At 38.2% G+C, this 26927-nt stretch overlaps 1 protein-coding gene across 9 annotated transcripts in view; it reads left to right on the top strand.

Annotated features, from left to right (window-relative positions):
- The first annotated feature begins 405 nt into the window (after positions 1-405).
- The window catches only part of LOC112458021 (rap1 GTPase-activating protein 1-like), a 95472-nt gene continuing 68950 nt past the window's right edge, over positions 406-26927 (top strand). Inside the window, exons 1-3 of one of the 9 annotated variants that reach the window (XM_025021404.1) lie at positions 5709-5888; positions 6101-6393; positions 7146-7453. In XM_025021404.1, coding sequence (XP_024877172.1) covers positions 7413-7453 — 41 coding nt within the window. In that variant the 5' untranslated portion in view covers positions 5709-5888; positions 6101-6393; positions 7146-7412. Of the gene's footprint in view, positions 746-5708; positions 6394-7054; positions 7454-26927 lie in introns of those variants that run through there. The other 8 variants (XM_025021409.1, XM_025021407.1, XM_025021406.1 and 5 more) reach the window with 8 other exon arrangements.

The raw sequence follows: 26927 nt of genomic DNA, 5'->3' as shown, positions 1-26927 counted from the left end.
GGCGTGCGTCGCCGTCAGTGCCGTCACTCACGTCAACTCACGTCACTGTCAGCAGTATCAGCGGATAGCACGCGAGGTGGTTAATTACGCGCGTGTACACAAGTTCTCCCGGCGTGGCGCCCGGTATTACGATTACGCGTTTTTTTCGGTATCGCGAAGAAGCATGCGAACGGATCGCGGACATCGCGGCGCGCGACGTGGTGCGTGGTGAACGAATGTTTTTACGAGATTCTTGTTTGCGCGTGCGCGCGCGCAAAAGCGACCAAGCAGGTCGTTGGACGTTTCGACGCCGACGCGACGCCCCGCGCCCGTGGCCCGGGCGGCGGGCGGCGCGAATCGCGGCCGGCGCGGCGGCGACGACCCGACCTACGGCAGACTTCGCGCTGGTCGCGCGAAGGAAGAGCCGAGTTCAGTCGGTCGCGCGATCCGAATGAGACATGCGACGACCCTTGATCCGCCATCTCTCCGAGGGTGGCGGCGGCGGCGGCGGCGGTGGTGCTACGGCCGATGGCGGCGACAATGCCGGTAGGCGACAACGTTTAACCGCGAAGGAGGGCAGCGAGGATACGCGCGGAGGATACACCTGGGCTTATCGCGATTACAGCCATCACCTGTCGTTCGGCGATCTCTTCAAGACCCCCACACCCCTGGCTGACTGTCGCGGCCGCGGCCGCGGCCACGGCCGCGCGACATTCGCAGCACTCGCGGCAGCTTCCTCGGAGCCCCGGAACGCCACGATCCACAGGTAGGGTGCTTAACCCCGTTACCTTTTGCCCCCCTTTTTCTGCTTCCCCCTTATCTCCGTATCTCCCCGCCTCACCGCGTCAACGTTTTTCAGCTATCACGGTGTCGTCGGCAGTCGGGCTGTCGGGTTCCTTCGACGGTTTCTATTCCGCGCTTGAAATAATTAGAGCGCGATTCGAAATCCGATCTGAAGTGAGCGTCGGATAACATCGCAACATCGCTATTAGAAAGCCTCGCCATTATGGCTTATTAATGTTTAAATGTATCGTGCTATCTCAATACGAGCCGAACGCTTCCGGCGTTACTATTCTCGCGAAGGCCGAGTAAATACCTTTTATACGAGTGAATGAAATTCACTCGTCAAGATCAACATATTCAACATTGCGCACATATAGACTATAGACATCGTTACGCCAATGCCAATATATGTCACAACTATGAGCGCTGTTATCAAAAGAATCGAGATGTTTCGTGTGATAGAATTTATTTATATTTACTAAAACATACACTTGTTATTGTAAACGATAATCTATCATAATAATCGTATTTTTCCAAGAAATCACAAAGGAGGAAATGTTCTTTGTAATCTTTTACGAATTACAAATAATTCCATACGTAAATTTATTTATGCATAGTATTAATCATTTGCATTTTATGTCATTTTATTCTAATAATAATGTAGTGAGTTTCTATTGTTACATTGCTTTTCGCACGGAATTGTTGAGTAAGGGCTCAGTCACAATGAGAAAAATAAGGAATCAGATAAAGGAATAAGGAATAAGGCTCTCCTGCATCTCACTTTAATGTACGTGTAGATGCGACATTCCTATATTCCTTATTCCTTTATCTTATTCCTTATTTTTCTCATTGTGACTGAGCCTTAACTTTTCTCACAGTTCGTAACACAGTTCTCCGCAGTTCTCCTTATTTTCATAGCTCGCCGCTCGCGATATACTGTGTTCGCATTTCTGTGTTTGCATTTCTGTGTTTGCATCTTGCATCGGCCGAAATCCGAAATGCCGAATCTATAATCTCACGCATTCGCGCACTTATGCTCGCGGCATTCAAGCAAATCGATAAAGAAATTCGGCCCCTTTGATTAGACGGGCTGCAACAAGGGCTACACAATAAATAAGTATCGCAAAAGTTTGACACGGAAATTCGACTCCCTGATCAACTGCCAAAGAGTTGCGCAGTGGTATTTTTTTTAAAGCCATGCGTCGCTCATTTTTCTAATCGTGTAGAACCCTGAACCTGTTAGCAAACGATAAACACCATAATGCCTTACATAATGAGGGGAATAACATCGTTTATTATGACGAGGGAGGGAAGGAGGGAGGGAGAAATGAATAAATGGGAGAAGGGAGGGGGACATCCTCATTTCGTCGGCTTAGGCAGTGCACAGTGGTCGTCGATCGACTGTCGAGCGGAGATGATCGTTAAGTAATAAATTAGATTCACTAGGTGCCGGGAATTATGCGACATCGCGCGCACGCGCGCAAGAGAAGCAAGTAGGGCAGCAGTGTAGAACGGAAGAACGGAAACGACCTTGAGGAGAGGAATAGCGTACCCCGATCGGCGTGGCGGGATGACCCCGCTATTTCGATTAGTTAACGGAGGCCGCCGGCCGCTGTTGGTCGCAACCGGAACACTGGGAACTGGGTCATCTAGGTTTTTTAAGGGCCTCGCGTCCTCCCCCGCATTCATGATGAATGAAGCGCGTTATGCAAGCTCAACGAGCGATAAACAAGTTGAGAGCGCTACTATAAAACACCGCCATCAAGTTCTTCTAGCTAAAGATCACTTTTCTAACATTCAGAGGAAAAGCGAAAAAAGAAGAAGCGTATAGGATTTTATTCAGAAAAAAATATTATGTTGCATTTATGTGCGGAAATAATATAGAATAGTTGATATAATGAGTTTGATTATAACGTGGGAAGAATATTAATCTAGCATTATTTTATTTTATTATATTTTTAACATTGTTATTAAAACGTTCGGGGTGCCACATATGTAATCTTAGAATGTTCGTAAAACGTACAAGTTTCATATGTGTGTGTGTGTGCGAAATATCTAAGGAGAAGTCCGATATTTGTGGAATAGGGTAAGGTATCTGTAAAATATTGACGGTTCGGTCTCGAATGTCTCGATAACGTTCCGATAAGTGAGCTATCGATAAACGGGTTTCTGTCGTATTTGATTATCCTGTTAATAAGATTGAGTCCGTGAGATTCCATCGCGGCTCGTAATATCGCCCGTGATCTCAAGAGGAAAGGAATAAAAAATAAATGAATATTTATATGTATATTAAACGAAATATCAAACGTTTTTTTTAATGAATTATATCATATTAAACGTATTAACTCATTCTCCGCGGTTGTGTCTATAATTATCGTTCATGTAATTTTTCCTGTACTTTTAAATACATACATTGCCTTGGATGTCGAATAATACACAAATGATTGATTTTTATTTGATAAGTATATTTTCGGTTGAGTTTTCGATGTTGTTAGCGATTGGTCATTTTTCGTCTCGTCGACTGCAAAATTGGTGTCGTTTCTTCTCAGATGTTACGTGCTATCGTCTGACTTATCAGTTTCCTGAAGCTGACAATGAGTGACGAGTCATTTCATGCTCATCGTCGACTTGTTCGAGAGCTTTTCCGCGTCTACGACCGCGCCGAGATTCCGGGATCTGAATGCAAATTTGATATATCGCCGATGTCGTGAGCGCGTCGATTTCGGACGAAGATTAATGACCGCGCGTTAATGACGGTATGGCAGGGGGTCGCGCAAAATAATTCCGCTAAATTTAACGATCACAATAGGGGCCGAGGAAAAAACGCATGCGACGTGCGCCGGTAATTGGCTATTCTACTCACGATGCACCCGGGTGCTCTACCTATTCCTATATTCCTACAGGGGGTTGTATCCCTCGCGCACGGTGAATCGTTCACAATCCAATCCGGCGAAGGGACTCTTTGTCCCTCGACCACGAGAAACAGTAAGAAATAACCACACATTATTTATTATCCCGGAGTTAAAGTTAAATAAATGATAGATACTAATAATAAACAAAACAATAGATAAATAAAAATAAATTGTAAATGTCTCTATACTATAATTAGTATTATAATATGTATATATGCATGTTAAAATTATGAATCTTGAAACGAGAAAAGATAATTGTTAGTACTGGCATTTTAAAGAAAATTTAAAAACATACGTGAAAGATGAAGAATTTTTGTGAGAAATAATCTTGTAAACCTATTTATAAACTTTTTTTAAGTTAGCATCCCTACCACAAAAGCACATAATTCTAGCAATATTAACTTTTTTATTTTATATGTAATATAAATGAGTAAAGTACTTATACGTTAAGTCAGCACCTTTATTTTCAATTGCAATTTCCCGCTAAACTGTAATAATAATATATTATTGACAACATAATTAATTGAAAATAAAATAGTATCATTAATATTATAAAATAAATATTAATACGATATCTGTGGACGACTGTTGTTATGCGGTTATCAGTGCACCTTTTTAAGCGTATCTCGCATTATCGCACTACCTATTCGTTAGACTTCCTGATTCATTACGGTGAATAGAAGGTGTGACTCTATTTAAGTGGCAATCTTATCAGAGCGATGGTGATGATGGAACAACAACGGTCGTAGTATTTCGTGGAAGGAAAGTGGGCTTTCCACGTGCTCGAGAGAGCCCGAAGTTTTCTGGAGGTGTGGAGGCTTTATCGGGCGCAGCTTCCTTAGATAATTTATCACAACAAATATTGATATCGCGCGAGCACGTGCGCATAGTGAATACCCAGGCGTGGTGCACATGTCCAAATAATTCCCCGTTTATTTTTATCCGTTCCTGGGTTTCGTCGTACGGTAACGTTAATAAATTCTATTCCGACACCGTAAATCTGTTGGAAAAAATTCGCGCGGGAAAAATGTTGCGCGATCGACCGATCACTGTGAAATTCATAATATACTTCGGTTCTCGAGCCTCGAGCGATCTTCCGTGGTCGAACAACGGGGTATACTATTAGTATATACGTTCGGTAACTAGTCTCGTGATTTTCCGCCAGTCCCCGAGTCTCTTCTCCATGCTATTATCTCAATAGAAAATTGTCGGTCTTACCGTGGCATAATGGCATTAACGTAGAGAAGGATTTCTAAATCAGGGGGTTCTTAACCCTAAGCTAGTCTAACCTAATCTGACCTCTTCTAAGCTAATCTTCTTTTAACAAATAAAGAGAGAAAAAACTGCGGCTTTATGTTCTCAGGCAGAAAAGATCCAAACTGAGCCAAGAACTCAGAGATAAAAGGCATCATTTATGTGTATCAATATTTTACATATGTAATGAAAAATACATATAAAATAACTACATGATTGCTTATTTAATAAACAGTTTTGATAATTTATGTAATGACAGAATAATCAATTGTTCAGAATTGAATCATTGTACATCAGTATTTTCATTGGTTTTACCGATTCACTGATAAAGGAAGGTACAAAGTCCTGAAAGATTAAAAACTGGTAAGATAAAATGGTTACATTTTGAACAATTCAATCTTAAATACGCGCGAGGATTTCAAAGGTACGTAAAAACTTTTCGATGATAACTGATATCATTAGTGCCGACTAGTGATGATGATCGATGGCACTCAAAGCATCGAGAAATGATGCCGATTGGCTCCTGAAAGAGCGCAAACATCTTATCGAACTCGAAAGACCGGCGCCGCGGCGGTTCTCGAGAGCGGTTCGCGAAGTCCTTTTCTCGAGGATCTCGGACAGGAGCGGAAAGCGGAGCCTGCGGAGCTAGTGGAGGGCTCGAGCGAATAGTGAGCGATGGAGGAGGAGGAGGAAGAGGAGAGGGAGGAGGAGGAGGTGGTGGTGACGGAGACTGTTGCGGGTGGGAGCGAGTGCCACTGACGATGCAAGTACGAGCAGGCTCGTTAAACAGTTGTTCGGCGCTTCGATACGCCGCGCGCCGTCCGCGTCGTGTCTCTCGTCGTTTTCTCTTCGACGTTTCACAACGGGACAAATCTCGATCAGTGTCGAATTTCGACGAAAAGTGCGAAAGAAAGTGTTAACTATACACTGGAAATGCAGTATATTGTATATCTCGAATCGGTAATTGAAGTAGAAAATCACTATATTTTGAGAAAAACATGCTCAAAACTGCAACCGCGCGACGTAGTAATATTTGAGAGTTGTAGTATCAGACCTTGCCGGAAGTGACGTTATATCGGGATCCAGTGCGAATTACACGTGAACCATGTACACGTGTACCACGTGACTCGCGAAGAACGATAACGAATGATCTGTGAATTATATTGTTATAGCTGTTGTCGGGTGGAACAGCGGCGTAACGAGACAATCGGATGAAAACTAATGTCGTCAAATGTCAAACAACCCACGTGAACTCGTTACGCGACGGAAACGACGGGGATGCCGGTAATTCGTTTCAATTTCAAGATCATTTCAAGTTCCTCTCTATCTTGATATGTTCGCGGATACTATCGGGGTGTCGTTCGTGGAACGTTGTTTGCCCGAATTGAAAGGAAAATAATTGAAAAATGAAAGATATTTGTTTGATACAGGCGAAAAGGAGATGATTTCTCATAAAAAAATATGAGTAAGTTAATTTCGAAAGAGTCTTGAAAAAGATTAAAGTAGATGCGCGTCATTAATCGAAAGACGATAGGTATATCAGGATTTTCTAGTCGCGATTTGTCAAGGTCTTTTTGCTCGCGGTCCACTTCGCGAGACGACAACAGGACCGACTAACTGCATCGTCTCGACGGGTATATAATCGCGATGTCGATTCGACGAAACATTCGACAGACGTAAAATCAATCTTAAATCCCTTTTTTGTGTAAAATACCTTATGTAAATTGTATTTTTTTTTGTTATCCACGACTCGATCGTGCACCGATTCTCGTCGTTTCCATCTCTTTTCTGAGAATTCGATTTCTCGATGAAATCGTAATATATTGATCGTCGGCTAACGAATTGTGTTTACTATAATTGTGTTCTAATTCAGCATTCTAATTTTCTCGTATTCATGCCGTATATATAACATTAAACGTGATCGCCTCTCGGAAGAGGCAAGTGATAGAACAATATGCTCATCACAAATTTCTATATTCTATACACGGTTCATTTGTCTTGTTATATTGAAAATCAAAACGTATCTTCTCTTGCAATTTTTTTTTTAGAAGGTATATGAATTTTTGTTATATTTATTGGTACGGAGATTTTACAAACATCTATGATGTTTAAAAATATATTTTCGAACATAGTCACGCCAAAGGATTAAATGTACGGCGCGAATACGAATCTACGTATTTAAAATACATCATTGTAATTACATTCTACATTGAATAGTGAAAATTCAGGCTTTGTCGTCGATCGGGTAGCCAAATAAGCGTGCGTCTCCCGTGCAAGGTGACTCGCGCAAAGCACGCGCGGCTTCGTTTCGAGGCATCGGGGACGTGGTACCGTTCGATAACTCGCGTTAGACTTGCCCGGGATATCGGTCATCGGCGACGTGCGATTATTTTGGCATCGGGATCGTGACGATCCGGCGACAATTCCGATCTCTGACAGGAGTCTCGTACATGTGACGGAACGCCGACCGATTCAGCATACGAGATGCTGAAAATACGCATGCTGGATTACATCGGTGATACTGGGTGAGTGGTGCATGCACCTATATACATGCAACAACTTACATACATTATGCACTTAGAATATACAGGATGGTTCTTATATTTTGAGGCAGGTTTTTAATCGAGAATGTATAATTCGTACTTGTAAAAATAATAGCTCGCATTAAGAGGTAGAAACTTGAAAATTGACTGTCTTTGAAAAATATTTAAAAAAAGTTTTTTAAATAAATTGTTTTCTGCACATTGTTTAAGCTATATAAAATGATATTTCGAATATGTCTAAATATCTATAAAAAGAGATTGAACGTATAGTCTTCTTCTCGCAATCTGAATGATTGGAAGCTGATGATCAAAGAAGAATTTAATAAACTTGTTTTAAATTTTTATTTGATTTGTTACTTGGCATGAATAAGATTTGATGCGATACTTGGTTTTTCATATGTTTAAATTGCGCAAATTTAAAAGTTGCTGTGTAAGTAGATCGAGAATGAGGACGTAGACGACGTTTCTTCTTTTCTCTTTGAAAGAACTCACGTGTCGAAAGCGAGCTTGTTTTGTTAGCATTACTAATCATTGCCTTAGATTTCGTGATCGCGCCACGAAAAATGCGCCTGCGGCAGCAACGAAATTACCCTCGTTAAGGCTCGTTTTGGTGTCGGAGAGCAAATGGCTCCCCGATCTCGTCCACTAGAAACGCGCATATCGCTCATCCGGAATACCAATGAACATACCGCGGAGAACAAGGCTGATCATTCTTTTCCACTTCGGTTGTATAACGACGTAGCCTCTCGAGCGAGTTTGATGCGGATCAAGCTCGAGATGAAATTAGAACGACCTAAGAGCCGCTCTCGCACTCTCGGACCGATATATCGGGAACGATAAAAGGGACTCCGAAATGGAGAGTCTCTCATTTTCATCGAGAGACCAGGCTACTGCTTCCCGCATTGCATCCCGCTTATCGCCAACGAATTAATTCGACGTTAGCTACACTTCGATCAGCGCATTTATTCTAGTTTCTATATGCAGCTGATTTTAGAAAGGGCGATGTGTCCCGGTGCCTAGCGACGCGGACCGTTAAAATGTTTAGTACCAATCATTATTACTGATATTTCATAATGATAATTGATAACTTGGTTACTCTCTATTAATTGTCTGTTGAATAAAATAATATAAAATAATTTGTATCTAGTTAGTTAATTAGATAACTTTATTGCTTTCCTGGGGGTTAAAAGACTTCAGTTTTATATTTTATACTATTTTATAAAGCCTATCAACCATTGTTATATTTATATCACATTTTACTATTTTATTATTGCTCATCTTCTTACTCTTTCTCCTTTGCTCTACCTTCTCCCTCTCTTGCGCGCTCTGCCTCGTCCCATCATTTTCTCATCTAGTCATCCCTCTGTCCTTCCTCTCCTAATATTTCTATCACCTTCTCTTTAGTTCTCATGCCTGTTACACTCTTCCCATATGTGCTCCCACGTCTCGACCCTCTAACCACAGTGTGCATTTCTAAATAATTTGCATCTATATCTTACACATGTTTTATAAAAATTCAAGTCATTATTTGAGTACTATGTACACACATATTACAATATATTCTAGTTAATTCGATTGACTGTAGAATTTATCATTTACTACAGATTAATCCACAAATTAACGTTATTTTATTTTCTGGCAACAGCTTCTTGTCGTCGCTACACGTCACTTTTGCGATGTCCTCTATTAGCGTGAAAAAACGACATCTGACACACGCTCGTTGCGAGTTGCAAGTGATGCAATTCCCTTTCCGCGACCGATCCGCTGCCATATCTGCACGGGCGAGTCGAGAGTGTGACGCGGATATATTTCTAATTTCCTGCTTATTCCGCGTCAGCCCACACTGTCCGTTCATCCGGGATATAATGACAGGCGCCTCGTGGGTGCGAAACGTTGGCAAATTAATCGAACGAGGTCGTCGTCGGATCTCGGGCGAGCAAGCGGGCGAACGAGCGAGCTAAACGAGCGCACGGCACCGGCGATAATAAGGTTTCACTCGGTGAAACTTTTCCAACGTCGTATTTACGCGCGCACGCTGGACACGCTCGTTGTTCGCCAAACTGGCGAGTCGACTTGACTGAAAGTAGAGATGACTATATGAACGACTATGAAAATAATTTAGCCGCGAGAGTTATTTGTTCGCGAAAGATTCAAAAAGTGGGACGCTAATTCCGCACAAATATTATACCATACGTGAGGATATTATAGGTATTATAAACTATTCCAAATAATATTTTATTTCAAATTAAATATTTTAAATATACCTACGTGAAATATATATGAAAAAGGATAATATAAATCTGACTTTCCAAACTATATCAATGGATCACGTTCACGAGACAAACTCAATCGATGTGTCATCATGCGTACGCGACGCATACATCCTGCGTCCCGCGATGCAGGAAGTTATGAGGAAACTATTCAGGAAACGCAACCGCGGAATGCGTGAAATTTCCCGAGAACTATCGTTCATTATGATTCAAGGAATAACATATATGGTACTGGCGCAATAATAAATGATTACATGTCATGATGGACATTGATAAAAAGTACGACGATAATATTTGCAACGTTCCGCGCGATTTGTAACGACGCTTAAATCGTCGATCGAAGGAATTGCGATATGAAATTATATTATTACATCGCAATTATAAAAAATTCTAAAATCTAATTTTACTAACTAGTTGTGTGCGAATGTAGGTTATGAATACATCCATTTTAAAAAGAACATTCTTTTGCAAGTCAATATGAAATATATTTTTCAGAGTTACTCGTTCGTTTTCGAGTCTTGGACGCAAACATCTTCTGTTTTCGTAAAACTGTCGGCTCATAAATCCCGGGGCTACACAACATTACGGCTGCTTGAATTCGCGATTGTTCAATTCCGCGGATCCCGCAGACTGCGGACTGATAGCTCTCTCTGTATCATTTCTTAATTTCTCAGCATCATAAATCCTCTTTTCCGCAATTCTTTATACGGGCGTATAGCGTGCACGTTTCCATTATAAAATTCTTTTATAAAACACACGCACCGGTGTGTCTGTTAGATTAATCGCGGTTTTATATTCTTTCAAATATCTCATCAAAGATAGATATCTCTCTCACTCCGAGGGTGTTGTCTCTTCTCTTTTCTTCGTTTTCCATGTTCGATTCTCCTTCGTAGACACACGGTGCAACGCCGGCACGGAGACGCTTTATATTCGTGGAAATAATAATCCGCGAGGCACGTCGGGAACTACCTACGTGTATTCGTACATGGGTATACAGTGCGTTTCAAACGACCATTTATATGAAGTATTTACGAAACTTGAGCGCGGTATTCCACGACTTAGGCAAAACTGAAGAACTCAGAACGAAAGTAGGTCGAGTTCATAATTCGCAGGACCTACTTTAGATATTGCACTAGATATTTGTTTTTTCTCAAATATCTATTCAAGTGAACCTAGAAATTTATTTTATACTTGTTCCGAAACTTTTGAATATTTTGAAAGTTTCGTGTGTTATGATAGCTCCATTATAAATTAACATTTGTCGCTACATTTTTGATACGGCTCTTCATATATTCGAAAAGTAAACAGAAATAACTTCAACATTTTACTTTTGCTGATACTTAAGGCACACTCACATATTGACAGTTGTTATATAAATTTTTTATGAAAAGATGTATCAAATTGAAAGGTACAGTTCAATAATCAAATTTTAATTAGGGATCAACTGATCATAAAAAGCAGATGATTATTCCCATGAAATATGATATAATGATATATTAGATATTTTAAGTATTGTACGAATTATTGGAATATTTTGTAATATTACATGATAAGATAATTATCGGATCTCTTGTTATAAAAAATTTTTTTATTTGTATTGATAAAAAGTCCAGTTATCAGTAAATAAAAATAAATAGGTCGTGAAAAATTAGAATATATCAAACTTACTTATTTATTATTAAACTGGATTTAATTAATAGTTATTAGCCGTCTTCATTAAATAAAGTAATTTAAATATAAAATTCTAAATAACAAACTCGTGTAATTTAAATATATTATTGGATGGTAAATTATTTTCTGCCTGTTTTCTTTTGTAAAAAAGTCTTTATACAAATACAAATCTCTTTATGTAAAAAAAACTATAAATATTACTTTTTTGTATCAGCTTATATGATCTTTAATCTTAGAACCACTTAGAAAGACCAAAGTCAGACTTCAAACGTTATATTAAATAAATATTTAAGAAAGTGAAGTAACACAATAGTATTCTATAGATAATTTATTTTTATTTCACGTCTTGTCATTGAATTTCACGGCTTTAGAATATGAAATTTTTATTGAAATTTAATGCCCACATGGTACTCCCATCTTATGGATGAAGATTAGAATAATATTCTTATGTACTTTCTATGTATTTTTGTGAAATAAAAATTCGTAGAGCATGATACATAAGAGTATTATTCTAATCCTCATCCATGAGACGGGAGCTCCATGTGGACATTAAATTTCAATAAAAATTTCATATCAAGAGACAGTGTCTCGCGTCAAGTGTAAGTGTTCGTGACACGGACAGCGAGACCGAAAATGTTTCTATTTCTAAAGACGTCAATATTCTACTTGTCATAGTACTTACTCTATTTTTTCATTTTATTTCTCTGTGTTTTTGCTTCTTTTCTATTTGATTTAATTTAATTTAATTCAGTTAATTTCCAATCTAATCTAATAATTGGATAAATAACAAGGAACTAATAGAAAGGGACTTTGAGAGTTCAACGCGGTTGACAGTATATAAAAGCTAACGTTATATCAATTTTTATATAATAATTATAGAATAACTAATACGGCAACAATATTAAAATGATCTCATGTTTGCCGGTGAGAAATAAATGAGTAACTTCAAAATTTGGTGGTCTAAAAATAGCGTAATTTTCCGCGAGGAAATCCAAGTAAAACTAATCTATGCTAATGATCATAGTTTATTATATGATCGAAATTAAAATGAGTCATGACTTGAGCAAAAGGAGAAGCAAAGTCACTTAGCCACACTAGCTACATAGCGGAATTAAAACGTCGGATCCGATTTATAATTATTATCCTATTAAAGATCGATATAATGTTAATTCACTCATCGTCAACCGCGTTGAACGCTTAAAGCTCCTTTTTACTTGTCACTAATCTAATCAATAAATTCAAAAATTTAATGCATTATAATTTTATAACAAAAAAATTTTAATATATTACATTACTCGTACTTGACGCATGTAAAATGTTCAATAAAAATTGACGATTAATTTTAGAATTAAATATTTGTAATAATTTGTCCCAGAAAGAGCCCATCTATTCCAAAAGTTAATAGTTGTTCACGAAATGTTATATTTATCTATATTTTTAACTTAATACATACATGCATTTTTATATTATACGTATTTGATACAATTTTCACGTAGATCCATTATAATCAGTACTAAAACAATCAGACGTAATATGGCACTTACCGATACGATGCGCAATTATGGAATTACGACTATGTGCTGGAAAGCTACGTTGAACTACAAAATAGAAATGTATGAAAATTATAGCAATTTACAAAGTAATTGATATTTGAGGGAATAATTGTTACCCGCATATAACATGATTATAAACAATTCTACAAGCAACAAATGAAATAAAAGAGACTAATTTGCCTCGTGGTTGCTCCGCGGTCGCCCGATACCTCCCAAGCTTTCTCCTGCTCTCAAACTTCTGCACTCGTACGCAACACGACACAACACTCGAGAAAAACACGGTTAATTGCGATCGCGTGTACTAATTACCGGAATAGAATAATCACACCGCACTTTGTACAGCACCCTGGCGTTAATCACCCGTAACGCGGACTTTACTATCGTGCATTGTAACAGAATCAAACGCTAGCATAACTCGCGATTATAAGTAATCGTCCATTTCTATCAACTATTAACAGAATGTTAACAGAGTAACCTTAATCTCGGTTTAACTTACTTGTTACCTCTTTCTAATTCTTAGAACTACAACTTAGCAGAAGATAAAAAGTAAGTTAAACCGAGATTAAAGTTAATCTACGTTGGTAGAAATGGACATAGGTGATTAATAATTTGTAATTAATGACTGATTATAGTGATTATTGAAGCAGATATTTCGCGCGATTTCTTTGTCTGGGAACCGAGACAAATAGAAATTTTTTAAAAATAATTTATTGCTTTGCAATATTTGTATTTGACAATTATCTCTTTTACAGTGTTCGGATTTAAACACATATATTCATATTGCACTTTAAACTTTTTTAAATGTAATTTGTCCACCACTTTGCGATTCATAACACGGAATAGTATACGAATCACCGGATCATTTAGGTAGCGAGGAACCGTGTTACATCAATCACATATTGGTAATTGACATGAAACGGTAGAAACAGTATATTTATAGCACACATGTTTATTTCATAATACGTTATATATTTCGTAGAAGGTTAAACCGGCTGGCGTGTATCTTGATGTTTGTTTTGTTTAACAGGCACGTATGATGCAAGGTCGTCGTGCGCTGTGTTGTATATTTGTACGGCGAGACTATAGTATAGTCAGCAGATATCAGCGTTTATTGGTTATTCAACGAAATGAATATTTCGAGAGACATTCATTTTATACAGTGTATAAAACTTGGAATTGTACATATGTGAAACGGATCAATATGAAATCGAGCGACGTCGTGATGTTATATGTTTAATTAACAGGCACAGTGTCATAATTAAGCTCGTACTTTTGTCGCATTAGTTTCGCGATTGCGTTTCATTGGGATTCCGTATATAGCAAAGTAAAATCTAGTAAAGTGCGCGTTACGTGTGATTAATGCGCATTTTCTATTCCGATGAATACGCGCGATCGTAAATAGCCATGTTTTCGTGGGTGTTACATCGAGATACGTATATACAAGTGCAATGAAGAAGTCTGACAAAGAAGCCTGAAAGGTATCGGACGACCGCGAACATAGCAAATTATTCTCTTTTATTTCACCTTTTATTTTACGCTCGTATAGAAGTAATTATTTATTTTATATGCAGATAATTATTCTTCAGATGTTAATTACTCCGTACATTGCTATAATTTTTATATATTTCTATTTTATAAATTAACGTAATCACAATTCTGCCGCTGCGCATCAGTGAATAAAATCATTATATCAGACACATATAATATATAGGTTGAGCCAACGAAAATTTTCGTGGCTCGTTGTTTTAACTGATTGATTCGCACGAAATATGTCGAAACATGTCAATTTTGTTTTTAAGGAATATATATAATTATCATGAATTTAACCGTGCTGCTTTAAAGCCGTGTTACATAATTTCTTCGAAAATCTTAAATGGCAATAGGAATAAAGTATTTCTTATCTTTTTATTCTCTTTACTATATATGTTCTTTGTTTTAACTATTTTAATTTGTTATATTTAGTATTTAATGGTTGAAGAAGACTGTGGAGTTTGAAACAATCCACCATATATGTATATTTAAAAGTTATCACTTCTACTACTTCTGTTTTCGAATTTAACATCTCTCGATTGCTCGTTTATTGGCCCTTGAACTTTCTACAGTGTTTTAAGTAACACATTGTTTCAAAAATCTTTTAATTCTCTTTACAACCATGTTTGTTTTGTCTTTTAATTTAGATAAATGGTTCTCGATAAATCGTATTTGAAGGTCTTAGATTAGAGTCTAAATAATGCACATCTTAAACTATGAGCGAGTAAAAAATATGAATGTCGTTATGCTAATATCAGAAGGATGAGAACATTAAGGGCAAGAAACCGGAGCTTCTAACCGTCGCGTATAAAAGATCATGCATCAATGCAGCGTCGGCTATTAAAAAAATCAAGTTCTCGATCTGCTGAATGTGCTTCATATCCACGCCCATTTCCGTGTATTTTGAAAAGGATGTAACCGTCGGGGTGAATCGTGCGAGCAACGTGGACATTTTTCGGTCAGGTTACCTTACCGTAACGGAAAGAACGTCGAAAGGTAAGCCCGTCCAGGATTTATTTACCGCGGCGTTTTGATATTCGAGAAAAGGAAAGGAATGAATGGTAAATTTTGCGCTCGCGGGATTTTTGATCACGTTGAATATTTCGATAAACGCGAAACGGCCTGAAAATACTTTAGGGTAAATTGGAGAGATAAAGCTCTGTTGGATAAAATCTTAAAAAAAAAAATTAATTTATTCTTGTGGAAATTCAGTGTTGAAGTTGTCTCATTGTACATATCTTATAAAAAGTCTATGCCTATCCTATTACAATTACTAATATATAAAACATATATATATATATATATATAATATATATAAAACAACTTTATAATACAAAAATGATGGATGCAATCGAAAATATTCTTGCTTGCTACTTGTAATTTGGAAAAAGCGTGTGATTTCTATGACACTTTAGTTTCCCTTGCCGTATTTCTGAAAATCCCAGAGTATTCTCGAACCGTGTAAAAGCGCTTGACATCTTGTCGATTTTATCGAAATCGCGGGGATTGTGATGTCCCGCGATGGCTGCACTTAAAACATGTTAATACTTAATTACCACTAACGCGACTCGCTAAGTGCCGGCGTACCGTATACGTATACGTTGAAGTGGCAGAACCAATTGCGAATGAAAGTAAGACGCGGGGAAAATCGTGCGATTAGATAATTCCTGTCACCTTAGAGCTAGCTCCGCTTCTTTCCTATGTTATATCCTCTCGATGTTTCTACCGATATTTCTGATTTATGAGGGACATGAAATATCATCTCATAGCGCTGTAATATTGAATTCGTGAAACATTAAATAATAATTTTTCTCATAATCTTGTCTCATAATTTTGAGAAATTTTATTTAAAATTGCACTAGAGGGTTATTTTAGTATATTCTGTCATACTGATAATGATTAAAAAACTGATAATTAATGTAAGATCTATTGCGTCAAAGTTGTGGCTTACATAGGCCATTAAGGATCTATCAATATTTTTAATATATGTTATTCGAACTTAAGAGTTTTTCAGGTTGCTAGATACTAATCTGATAATAATTATTAATATAAGTAAAAAATATTTGGTAAACGTTTAATGGTCTGAATATAATAAATAGCAACTTTGACGCAATAAATTCTATATCTCTAGTATACTATAAATATTTTTTTTAACCATAATTGACATAACAAATTCTTTTTAAGGGAATAAAGTTTTCCTTGAAAGTCTTAACAACATATTCAAGTTTAATTGCAAAATTTCTTTCAATACGTCACCTATCGTAGTTATAATATGTTAATATACACTAAAATAACCCTTTTTGCAATTTTAACAGCAAATTTTTCAAAATTGTGACGTAATAGAGCAATTTAATAAAACGGGATCATATTTAGCATCTAAAAACTATGAACGATTAACTTTATTATTGTGCATTTTTTTGTTGAATATTTTTATTTTTGTTATATAAATTAATTTCAGGCGTCACGTTGCATTTTGTCATATTAATGTTTACGTGGAAATCAATCTTTTTAATATAACACTAAGTGTGAAATCTAAAGTTTCTGCTTTTGAAAAGCTGTTTTTGCAGTCGACTGTAGCACGCAATGTACTGTGACCTGACGCATTCGTGAGTTCGAGCAATAATCCCTTGACACCCGCAACGTGAACGTGGACTTTCTTCGCGTGCGTATATGTGCACGCGCGAATATATACGGTGTTCCGTTTTGTCGTTAGAAATAAATCTGTCAAATAAAAAATCTACAATAAAATATTTATATTGACATCCCTGCATTAAATCACTTGATAGTAAACGTTTATCTCTTTCACAATATGTCATTCGCGTGTAGATTGAGCAAGAGCTTTTCACACACACATTGCGCGTCGTTTAAAAGAAATATTACTTTAACATCTATTTTTATTCGATAAGAGGACATGCTTTCTTTTTAATCCGCCACTGATGTGAGCCGAATAAGGAGATAGCTTGATTTCTCTTTCGTCAGTTCTTGAAATGCACCATTTGTTTTGAAATATAGACGTGTAGGTAGTGGTATGACCTATTCTTTAAACGATCTTGCACATACGAACCATTTGTCGCATCCACCGAGACGACCATTAATGCTAAATATCGAGGTCACCGGAAAAAGCTGATTTATTATACCATCGCTCGTGGCTTCTGATATGTCGATATTATCTTTAAAAAGATTAGCAATAATATTCTTGTTAAAAATATCCGGAATCAAATGAAATATACATAATGATATAATTGTCTCTGCGACCTTGAACGATTTTAAATTCACACATTTTCGTAAGTAATAACCAAGAAAATCGCGGATAAATTGTGAGTGTTACAGCTCTGTCTTTATCTCTTCTAACTTATTGTTAGACATAATGAGATGACGGCATTTTCAAAGCATTTAGTTTCGTTAATTACAGAGAATATTTAGTGATTCACAATTACGATAACGATACTCGAAATTGATGTTAATGCGGTTACGCGAGTTGTTTGTCGACACCCGGTATATCATTGCCGCGTATCATGCGTTTATTCGTACCCGCGTGTTCGCAAACAACGCACAGAGGAATATCGAACTCTCGTCGCGAGAATGCTCACGAGAATTCGCGTTTCGCCGCACGAAGGTGATCGTCGAATACCAAATCCAAGGATATTCTCGCGCGTCCATCCCGCTACCCCGTTCCTAATCTCGCGAGTCGCGACAATGCGAGGGAACTGATAGAAATCGCGCATTAAAGTCAGCCTGTAAAGTATGCCGTAAAATGTAGACAACACGTGTCAAGTGCCAAGCCGTAATAAAGAGAAACATTTATCGTGATTTTTATTTTCCACATACAATGACTAAAGCGAAATTAAATGGATAAAATTATCGAGTTGACAGAAGACAGTAATCGTTATTACTGTCTCCTGTCGCTGAAATACCTGTTTTTTTAGAGGCGCGAGTTCTTTGCTGCGAATGTCTGAACAATCGTTTTACTGTGATGAAGAAAAAACAAGTTACATGCATGCTTCGATTGCATCTTTTAGAATTTCAAAAGAATGTATCTATATTTATCAGATAGATTCTGCAATACACACATCACATTTTATGGTATATTCTTTACTTTATAATGTATTCTATAAAATATTTACTCTGTTAAAGAGTATACTTATTTCCGAAAGATGAGATATATGTTTCTACATGGAACGGAAAAACCTTTTCCGTTAATTAATTTAGAGAGATGTAAATTGGAGAAACTAAGGTCCCTTTAACCCGTAGAAAAAACGTGAAATTGAAAACTTGATCAATTCTTGTCTAGAAGTGCCAAGAGCAAACTTTTTTTTAACATTTAAAAATAAATTGACAGACTTCTTCGCGAGTAATAAGACGTCGCGTCTCGGTTTCTTTGATCCCTTTTATCCTTCCGCGCGCGGCAACGGCGCGTACACCACTATATCCTGCCTTTATACGTCGTTAGTCAATGTCTCACCGTGGAAAGGGACATCAGCTCGATTTACGAAGCGCCGACAGGAAGAAGGATTTCCATTCGTGTTAGTCGCGCGAGAAACGGAGAGAAAAGGACGCGGCGACATTCGCACGTTCGTCTCTTTGTCGACGTGCTTCACCGCAATGTTAATCCCGTAGAAGCGATAATACTTCGACATTACACGCAGGTGCGAGTAATATATCTGCATTGAACATGAACCTTGAAAATATTTCGATCCTCGTTTCGACTATGCATTTAGCGTTACTCGCGATTATCGACATTGTGTCGACATTGCGATCGAGTTTCCACATGTTGTTCATTATTAAATAAGCTTGAATAGAGCTAGAAGGAAAGTTCTGTTACTAAATTATTGACCTCTCTGATCTGGAATTGTTGATGTTTCCAGCTACGTAATTGTAAGGGAAAAATTTCGAAAATCGAAAAATCTGTCGAAAAGTAATTAGACGTTCCATCTGGAGACTTATTAGATGTTAAATTACGCGCTACATTAATTTTACGTCAAATTTAATTATCCCGCCAGTTGCGGAGACTGTACAGATATACACGCGACGACAGGGAGGCTTGTACTTTACGAGCGGCGATACTTATCGCCCTCGCTAACTGTAATTACCAGTTCCGCAGCGCAGTACGAGGATGTCTCGATGCACCTCCTCCGATTTAACTCACCGGAAATCGCGTGACGGAAATAACAACAAGGAAAAAACGAGTTGCAACGCGTCGCGTCGCGCCGCGCCGTTGACACTCCAGCGTTGTCTCCCTGGCAAATAGCGCTTTAGGTGTATCAGTTGACTCTCGTTGAACTCCGCAAATCATGGCAATTAAATGTATTCACTCGTGGCTGTTTTGTGCCGAACAATTGAACGGTTGATTCAAAACTTGCATATTTAGCCGATGAAAACACATTTTACCTCGCATTTTACTACTGTAATTATTATTAACCCTCCGTCTGTATACGTGGGTCTACGACATTCGAGCCAAAATGATATCTGCTCGTAACTGTAAAACTTGCAAGCTTGCCAGAAAATATTAAATAAACGTAAATTATACGTAAATTATATTTACATTAAATTTATGTAAATTAAATTTTTTTAATTTATAGATTGAGGCTTGAACTCATTTTTCTCATCTTATTCGACTTACTCTGTTATTACATTCAACTTTCCAATTGGCATGATAATGTATTTTCCTGATGGTCACTTTGTGCGGCATTGTGTCACTATGTCAGAATACACAAGATGCCTTTCTATCGTCATTCCGACGATGTCCTGAATAGATGATGAACGTCGAACGAATCGCGTAATATGATGTGACAATAACGGAAATGTACGGTTTTCCTCTGTGTCATAAAAGGTATTGTGCATAATCGAGTTTATCTCGCTGTCGGGCGATGAGTAAGATCCGGCCCAAGAATAGACTCGCTTGATTCGACGGAAAGGAGATCAACCAGCAAATAAATGAAATAAAAGATCGCGGAACAAAGAATTAACGCAAATAATTTTTGACGACGCGATTTTTTTCTCTCGTTTATTAACATTTAAAAAGAACTAAAAGGAAATGATTGTACTAAATTTTTGTTAAATTTTAGTTCATTACAATATCACAAATGTTTATCTTATCAAAAAGAAAAAAATACATTGTATACAGTACAATATATTCAGTACAAATCAGTCGGCTACAAAGAGAAAACAGAGCGGAAAGTTTTAATTGGCCCTGTATATAATATATCTTAAAGTTATCCCTCAAAATAAGATCTCTTTTTAAGATTTCTTAAGTTTTTTTTACATTCAGGATTTAATTAAACATATTTGCTTTTCATGCGCAGTAGTGTTTCTATTGTATTTTCCGGAACCAAAATTTTCCAACACGCTATCGAAAGAGAGGGTAAAACGACGAAGCCTCTCGGTCCATTCAAAACGTATCGAGCCGCGAAATTAATCTGCTCGAGATGAACCCTGACACCGCGGCACGGCCTATGCGAAATTGAAACGGGACGGGATTCTCCGTGCTCTGTGCAATCCCACGAGAAGCGGACAGAAAAAAGTCTACCCCACAACCGAGAGTTTTGTTCGCGTGTGCCTACGTCCCTTCTACGCACTTTCAATAATAAAGCGCCGCGTCGCTCTTTTCGAGCTACTACAAGATCGCCTGTGGTACGCAATTGAATGAAGGTACCCCATGCACGCGTGCAGCAGGTTTTCCTGTGTAGCACCCTGCCCCCTAGCTCCCTGTTTCTCGTTCCCCCTTCATTTCGATCGCATTTTCCGGACGGGCGGGTACACGTTTTTGTCATTCCCTCTTACTTGAAAATGTTGCATTATTCCGTAAAATCGGTCCCTCTCATTTTTCAACTTTCAGATCTTGGTCTCTCTGACATACCTTCTGTCAAATATTAAAAACTCACAACAGATGGCAATCTCTCTTTAAATTCTCTTCTTTAAACCTCGATATTAATTAAAGTTAAACCAACTCTCTCATAATTTGTCAATGAGTCTGTCGTTAAAATTAACGCAAAGAAGATAAATTTAGGTAACGTAACACGTAACACGTAATGATAATTCTCTAATCTAAACTCATAGACACGTGACCTCTTATGAAATAAAAGATTTTTATTGGTGCAATCTAACGATGCAGTTTGCAGCGATTGCATCCTGAACGTGTATGTCGAATAATCAGTTTATTATTTCAATTGTCCGCTCAGTCTTACGACCCTCTTCGAGAGATTTTTTCGTTCCTCGTGTCAAGATTCGTCAAGCTCTGTCAAAACGGCACGGTGCGGCGGCGTGCGGCGCAGCGGTTCTGTCGAAAGGGGATCGAGCACCGGCCGACCTTTTTTTCTCCTATTTTTGTTTTTGTTCCACTTTTTTTTGTCCTCTTTCTCTCCTATTCTCTATCAGCTATCCGATTCGTCTCGAACGGGGGAGAAGGATTGTCGAGCGCACGTCCGTTGTTACCGTTTGTTTGCGTTCGCGCACCGAACTCGTTTCGACGTATCTTCCAGCGCGCAATATTGCGAATCGCCGTCGAAGCTCACAACCGGCGAACATAACAGTTAACTGTTATTAAGTAAACTTGAAATTTTATTTAAAGCGCAATATCCGTTTATTTTTCGCTACCTGTTCGTTTAACGGCACTAATGAATATGTTTCTGAGTTTTATTGCCATCTTACCGTAACGCGATTTTGCAAGATGGTATATAATAAAAATAACATCGCCCACGTGTCCGCTATATTAACCACGTTGGATATTCCGTATCCATGTCGTCTACCGCAATACATGCTTACGATACGTTATGCAACTACCGCTATTGTATTTCCGTTCTTTCTTTTCCCTTCCTTTAAATAACCCGAGTCGACGACTTTTCACAACGACGGCGACGTTTCGCAGCGGCCATTATTAGCGCGTGCTAAGAAAAAGAATATTATTATCATATTAACGGCCGCCTTGTTTGCATCGCTTATCGTCTACATCTTTATCGCGGTAATAATCGTACTCGGCTCACATTTAGATGCATAAACTTCAGAAATATTACGTCCGAATATTAGCGTATTACATATTGTTCTCACATATTACGTTTTTCTTGGCATTGTATCCGTATAGTTTTTTTTTCTTTTAGAACGGCGTTTACTCACTGAGAATCTATTCTTCGCACTGATTAATCTGACACGATCTGTTTCGCCGGTTGCGTTTCTCTCGTCGTAGGAAATCTCTTTATTTCTCATCCAACGATGTAATGTCGATCCAAATCTTTCCGTTGTCGACGGGGATTCGAGGCGATTTAATTTCTTCGAACTCGATTCGAAAATTATTCTCGGTTTATCTGATGTGTGACAATAAGGAAAACGCGCAATGCAATCGGCGCGTTTCTTCCTCGTGTATCTGTAACGAATCGAGAATTTAGCTCACCGTGTATACATATAACAGTTTCTGCAATTTTGCAAAATTGGAGCCTTGATGTCCGGCGTGCGAGAAACCTGCCACGAAGCAGCGGGGCGCAAAACGCTACGAAAACGGGACAAGTCGCGCAAATGGATTTACGTGAGTAGGTGAGTAGGTAGGTAGGTAGATAGGTAGGTAGATAGATAAGTAGATAGATAGATAGATAGGTAGGTAGATAGATGGTCAAGTGAACTCGCCGCGCGTAGGTATATAGACGTTGCAGCGTACGAGTACAACTTTAACGGGTGCACCGTTCGTTCCGAAGTAAACGCACGAGATGCGGCTACTGAGCGCGAGCGGAATAATATGCGGAATCGTCGATTCCGATTGCAACGATATAATTTATATTTAATTAATAAAATTAAGCGCGGTGAGAACTTGGAATATTCGGGTGAATGAGGTAATTTAACAGTTTTTTTTATTTCGAAGTAATTATAAGATCGTAAAGTAAGAAAATGTTGATTTAAAATGATAACGAGCTAGAGTGACAATTTGGAGATCAAATTAACATAATAACATTGGAATGGTAAGCGAATTAATAGTAACTATCTATTTTTTCATGTGTGTGATTCGGTCATGATTATTAGTTCTAAGATATCTCCTACGTTTTAACGATTTTGCATTAATTGTTGGTCTTGTATCGTTGAAAAATTATTCTCTATTCGTCTGAATTATATTATATGTTCTATTTATCGGCTCCATTCCATCTTACTTATGTCAGACTATCGCGCTTAAGCAACATAGTGTACCTCAAATGCGATTAAATGAAGGCGATGTTACATAAGTGATTACACATTCCTGAAGATCTATCACCCTGTCTCGTGAAGTGTTTCGTGATCGTTGACGTTCCATACGTTCTCCTGCTCTCTGGAACAATGGCAATCAGACCGAAGAGACCGCATTGTTACCGGCGTGCTTTACGAGCGGCACATATGCTCGAGTATCACCAGGTATGCGATACCCGCCGTATTATGGCACTCGTTCGGGATCACTAGCGAAATCTATCACCGATAAATCACCATCGTATACGTTGCCCCCACTATATACGTAACGTTCATTTCCCGTTCTTTCCGAATTTCTCTGCCACTTTCACTGGTTGGAAATTGCGCATCGCTCATAGTTAGACTCATTACACTCGTTATACTTGCGTTGTATTTTCTAGTTACTGACTTGCTTCATGTGCACAAAAATGTTAATCTTTATTTAAGTATTTAATTTTTGTTATATTAATTATAATTGATCATATATTCGAAATCCACTTGAAATATCTTAATCAAATTGAGGAGCGGGTTTCTCTAGCAAGTTAGAAAAATAGGTTATACATACATTGCTTATTTGTTGCACAATAACATAATTTAAAAAACAAAATTTTCCAGAAAATCAGTTTAAATGTTTTGAATCACTAAAATTTGTAATATTATTTTTAAATGCTATTTTGGTGTGACTGTAGAAGATTGTAGAAGGATAAAAGTATCTAGCTGTATATTAGCTCTTTACTGAATTGTCACCATTCTTTTGCAAACAACTAAAAAATGACGATTTTTTATATTGTTATTGTAGCAAATGAGTGAGATGGTTAATATTATGCGATGTGTTTCGAAGCTACTAATATCTGATTCGATAATATTTTATTTATAATATTTTGTTTTATTCAACGAAAAAAAAATAGATTTTACAAATTATATCTTTCAACTATTTAAATATTAGAAAGCACGTTGTGTCTACACCTCGGTTGTATATATAGATGATCTTCAGCCTACGTGTAAATCATAGTTCAATGTATTCGGCCAATCCTTCTTCCACAGCATCCCACGGGGTTTTGCCGATGAAGTCGCGAATACCGCGGACCATTCGTTTTATATATTCGCTCCAATCGAAGTTACTCATGTCGAATTCGAATATCTCGCGATCTACTGCGTTCATTCGTTCCCAAAGCTTGACCACCGCGTCATTCCTGAAGCACCATTGCTGCGTCATAAAATAGGACGTCGCCGAAAGATGAGCATGTATCAGATCGTAGGTCTTGTACCATCTGAAAATCAGAAAAGGATCTTTGAGAGAATTACAAAATATCAGAAACGCGCACGTTATATCTTGCGTTATAACTATTTTTATAAATTTTCACGAATTTTTCAAGCGTCTCCAAGTATTGGGACAGCGAATTGCTCGAGGAGCGTCTCGGCATAGCTCTGATGATCCGTAAAATGTATCTAAAAGAAAAAAAGAAAAGAAAATACTCGACCTTGGATCTCGGCCGGTGAGAATGGCCGTCCCGTCCACTATGACCGCGGGCAACAAGTGGAACAGGCACATGAGAATCTTGTGCACCCACAGTCTACTGTTCCAAAACATGCACTGCAGCCGTATATCTCTTACACCCGGTATCTTTGATCCGTGGGCGCGTACGTGTTTTCGAAACGTGTCCCAGGTTATCGGCCTTTGACAGGACGACACATAATTGTACACCGATACCTTTTCCACGTCCGGCACAACGCCCGTCTCCACGTCCACTTCAAATTCTTTCTTGATGTTTCTACCAACAAATTTGATCTTTATTTAAATTTTAATTTTTGATAAAGTGCCGAATTTTCGAATGAATCCTCAGATTCTATATCTTAATTAAAAGTAAAAAAAAATATTAAAAGCTTTCCATGCGTTTCTGCGAAACCGACACGTTGTATAATTGAAGACGAAAATATGTTTGGTGAAACTTTAGAGGAAAATGTGTTCAGTGAAGTTTAGATGAATTTCTGAGATTACATATTGAAAAGAAATTAGAGTGAAAAATTGAAATATTTTTTCTGACAGAAACTCATTAGTATATTAGTATATATTGTTATTTGCGTATAGAGATTATTTTTTATTATTAAATTATTTAAATCCTGTCTATTTGGATGCTCATTAGCATCAATTGCTAGTCGGCGTCGCGCAGCCGCCTTAATAAAAAAGCGGCATTCGTTAATAAGTAGATTAATGGGCTCACCTCATGCTGGTGTGCCAGGCGGCGGCGATCAAGCACGACGTCACGTAATCGGCCGGTACGAAGTCGAGGTTTTTGTCGGTGTGGCAATGTATCGTGCGCAATAGGCCGAGACTCGAACTGACCAAGAGACCAATAGGCCCGTATACACTGTCGGCCCAACCCATGATCGGCTCGTTCCAGGTCGACGTCACGATAGACGGTCGCACGATGCACACCGGCATTCCGCTGCCGTATCGCAGCACCGTATCCTCCGCGATCGCTTTCGTAAACGTGAACGTGTTGGGCCAGCCGCCGATCAATCTGCGTCCGAGTTAAAAAATTCTGTGAAAGATCGCGCGCACATAAAATGGAAGGGAAAGCGTTCCTTCGTCTCACGTTCTCTCCGAAAAGGCAACGTTGGATATATTGTGGAATTTGATCGACATGGGTGCGAGTCCCCAAGTTTAATTTGTAAATTAATATTTCATTATATCTGGATGACGAGCGAAGAAACTCGCTCGTGCATACTTATTTTTATTTAAACAATATTATTTTAAATGAAAACTTTTTTTGTTGAGGTACTCACGACGGTGTAATAGCATCCAACTTTTTATCGTTCAGGACATTCACCAGCGATAATAATTCGTCGGTTTCCATTGGCGGGGGATAGTGTTTCTCCTCAATAGATTTGATTGGCGAGTGAGCAAAAACCGTCGACAGGTGAACGAAAGCCTAAAAGTGTCGTGTCACTTTGCAACTTATTGCGACGACCTCTTGACACGATTCTTACGGTAACGTTATTACGAAATCGTTACCTTGAGATTCGGCATTTCTCTCGCGAGTAGCAATATTTGCTTCGTGGCCTGCACATTGACGTTTGTCATGGTACGAAGTCTTTGATTAGATCGTACAATTGTTGCACCGTGAAAGATAACGTTTGTGTCGAGCAATCTGTTTCGATCTTGCTTAGATAAGCCCAAGTTTGTCGTATCCAGATCGCTCTCGATCACTATCAATTTTTGTAAGAAATCCGGCTGTTCTTTCTTCAATTTCT

Source organism: Temnothorax curvispinosus, unplaced genomic scaffold (assembly GCF_003070985.1).
Source record: "Temnothorax curvispinosus isolate PA1 unplaced genomic scaffold, ASM307098v1 QBEX01008615.1, whole genome shotgun sequence".
Lineage (NCBI taxonomy): Eukaryota > Metazoa > Arthropoda > Insecta > Hymenoptera > Formicidae > Temnothorax > Temnothorax curvispinosus.
This window is presented reverse-complemented; position numbering and strand designations above follow the sequence as displayed.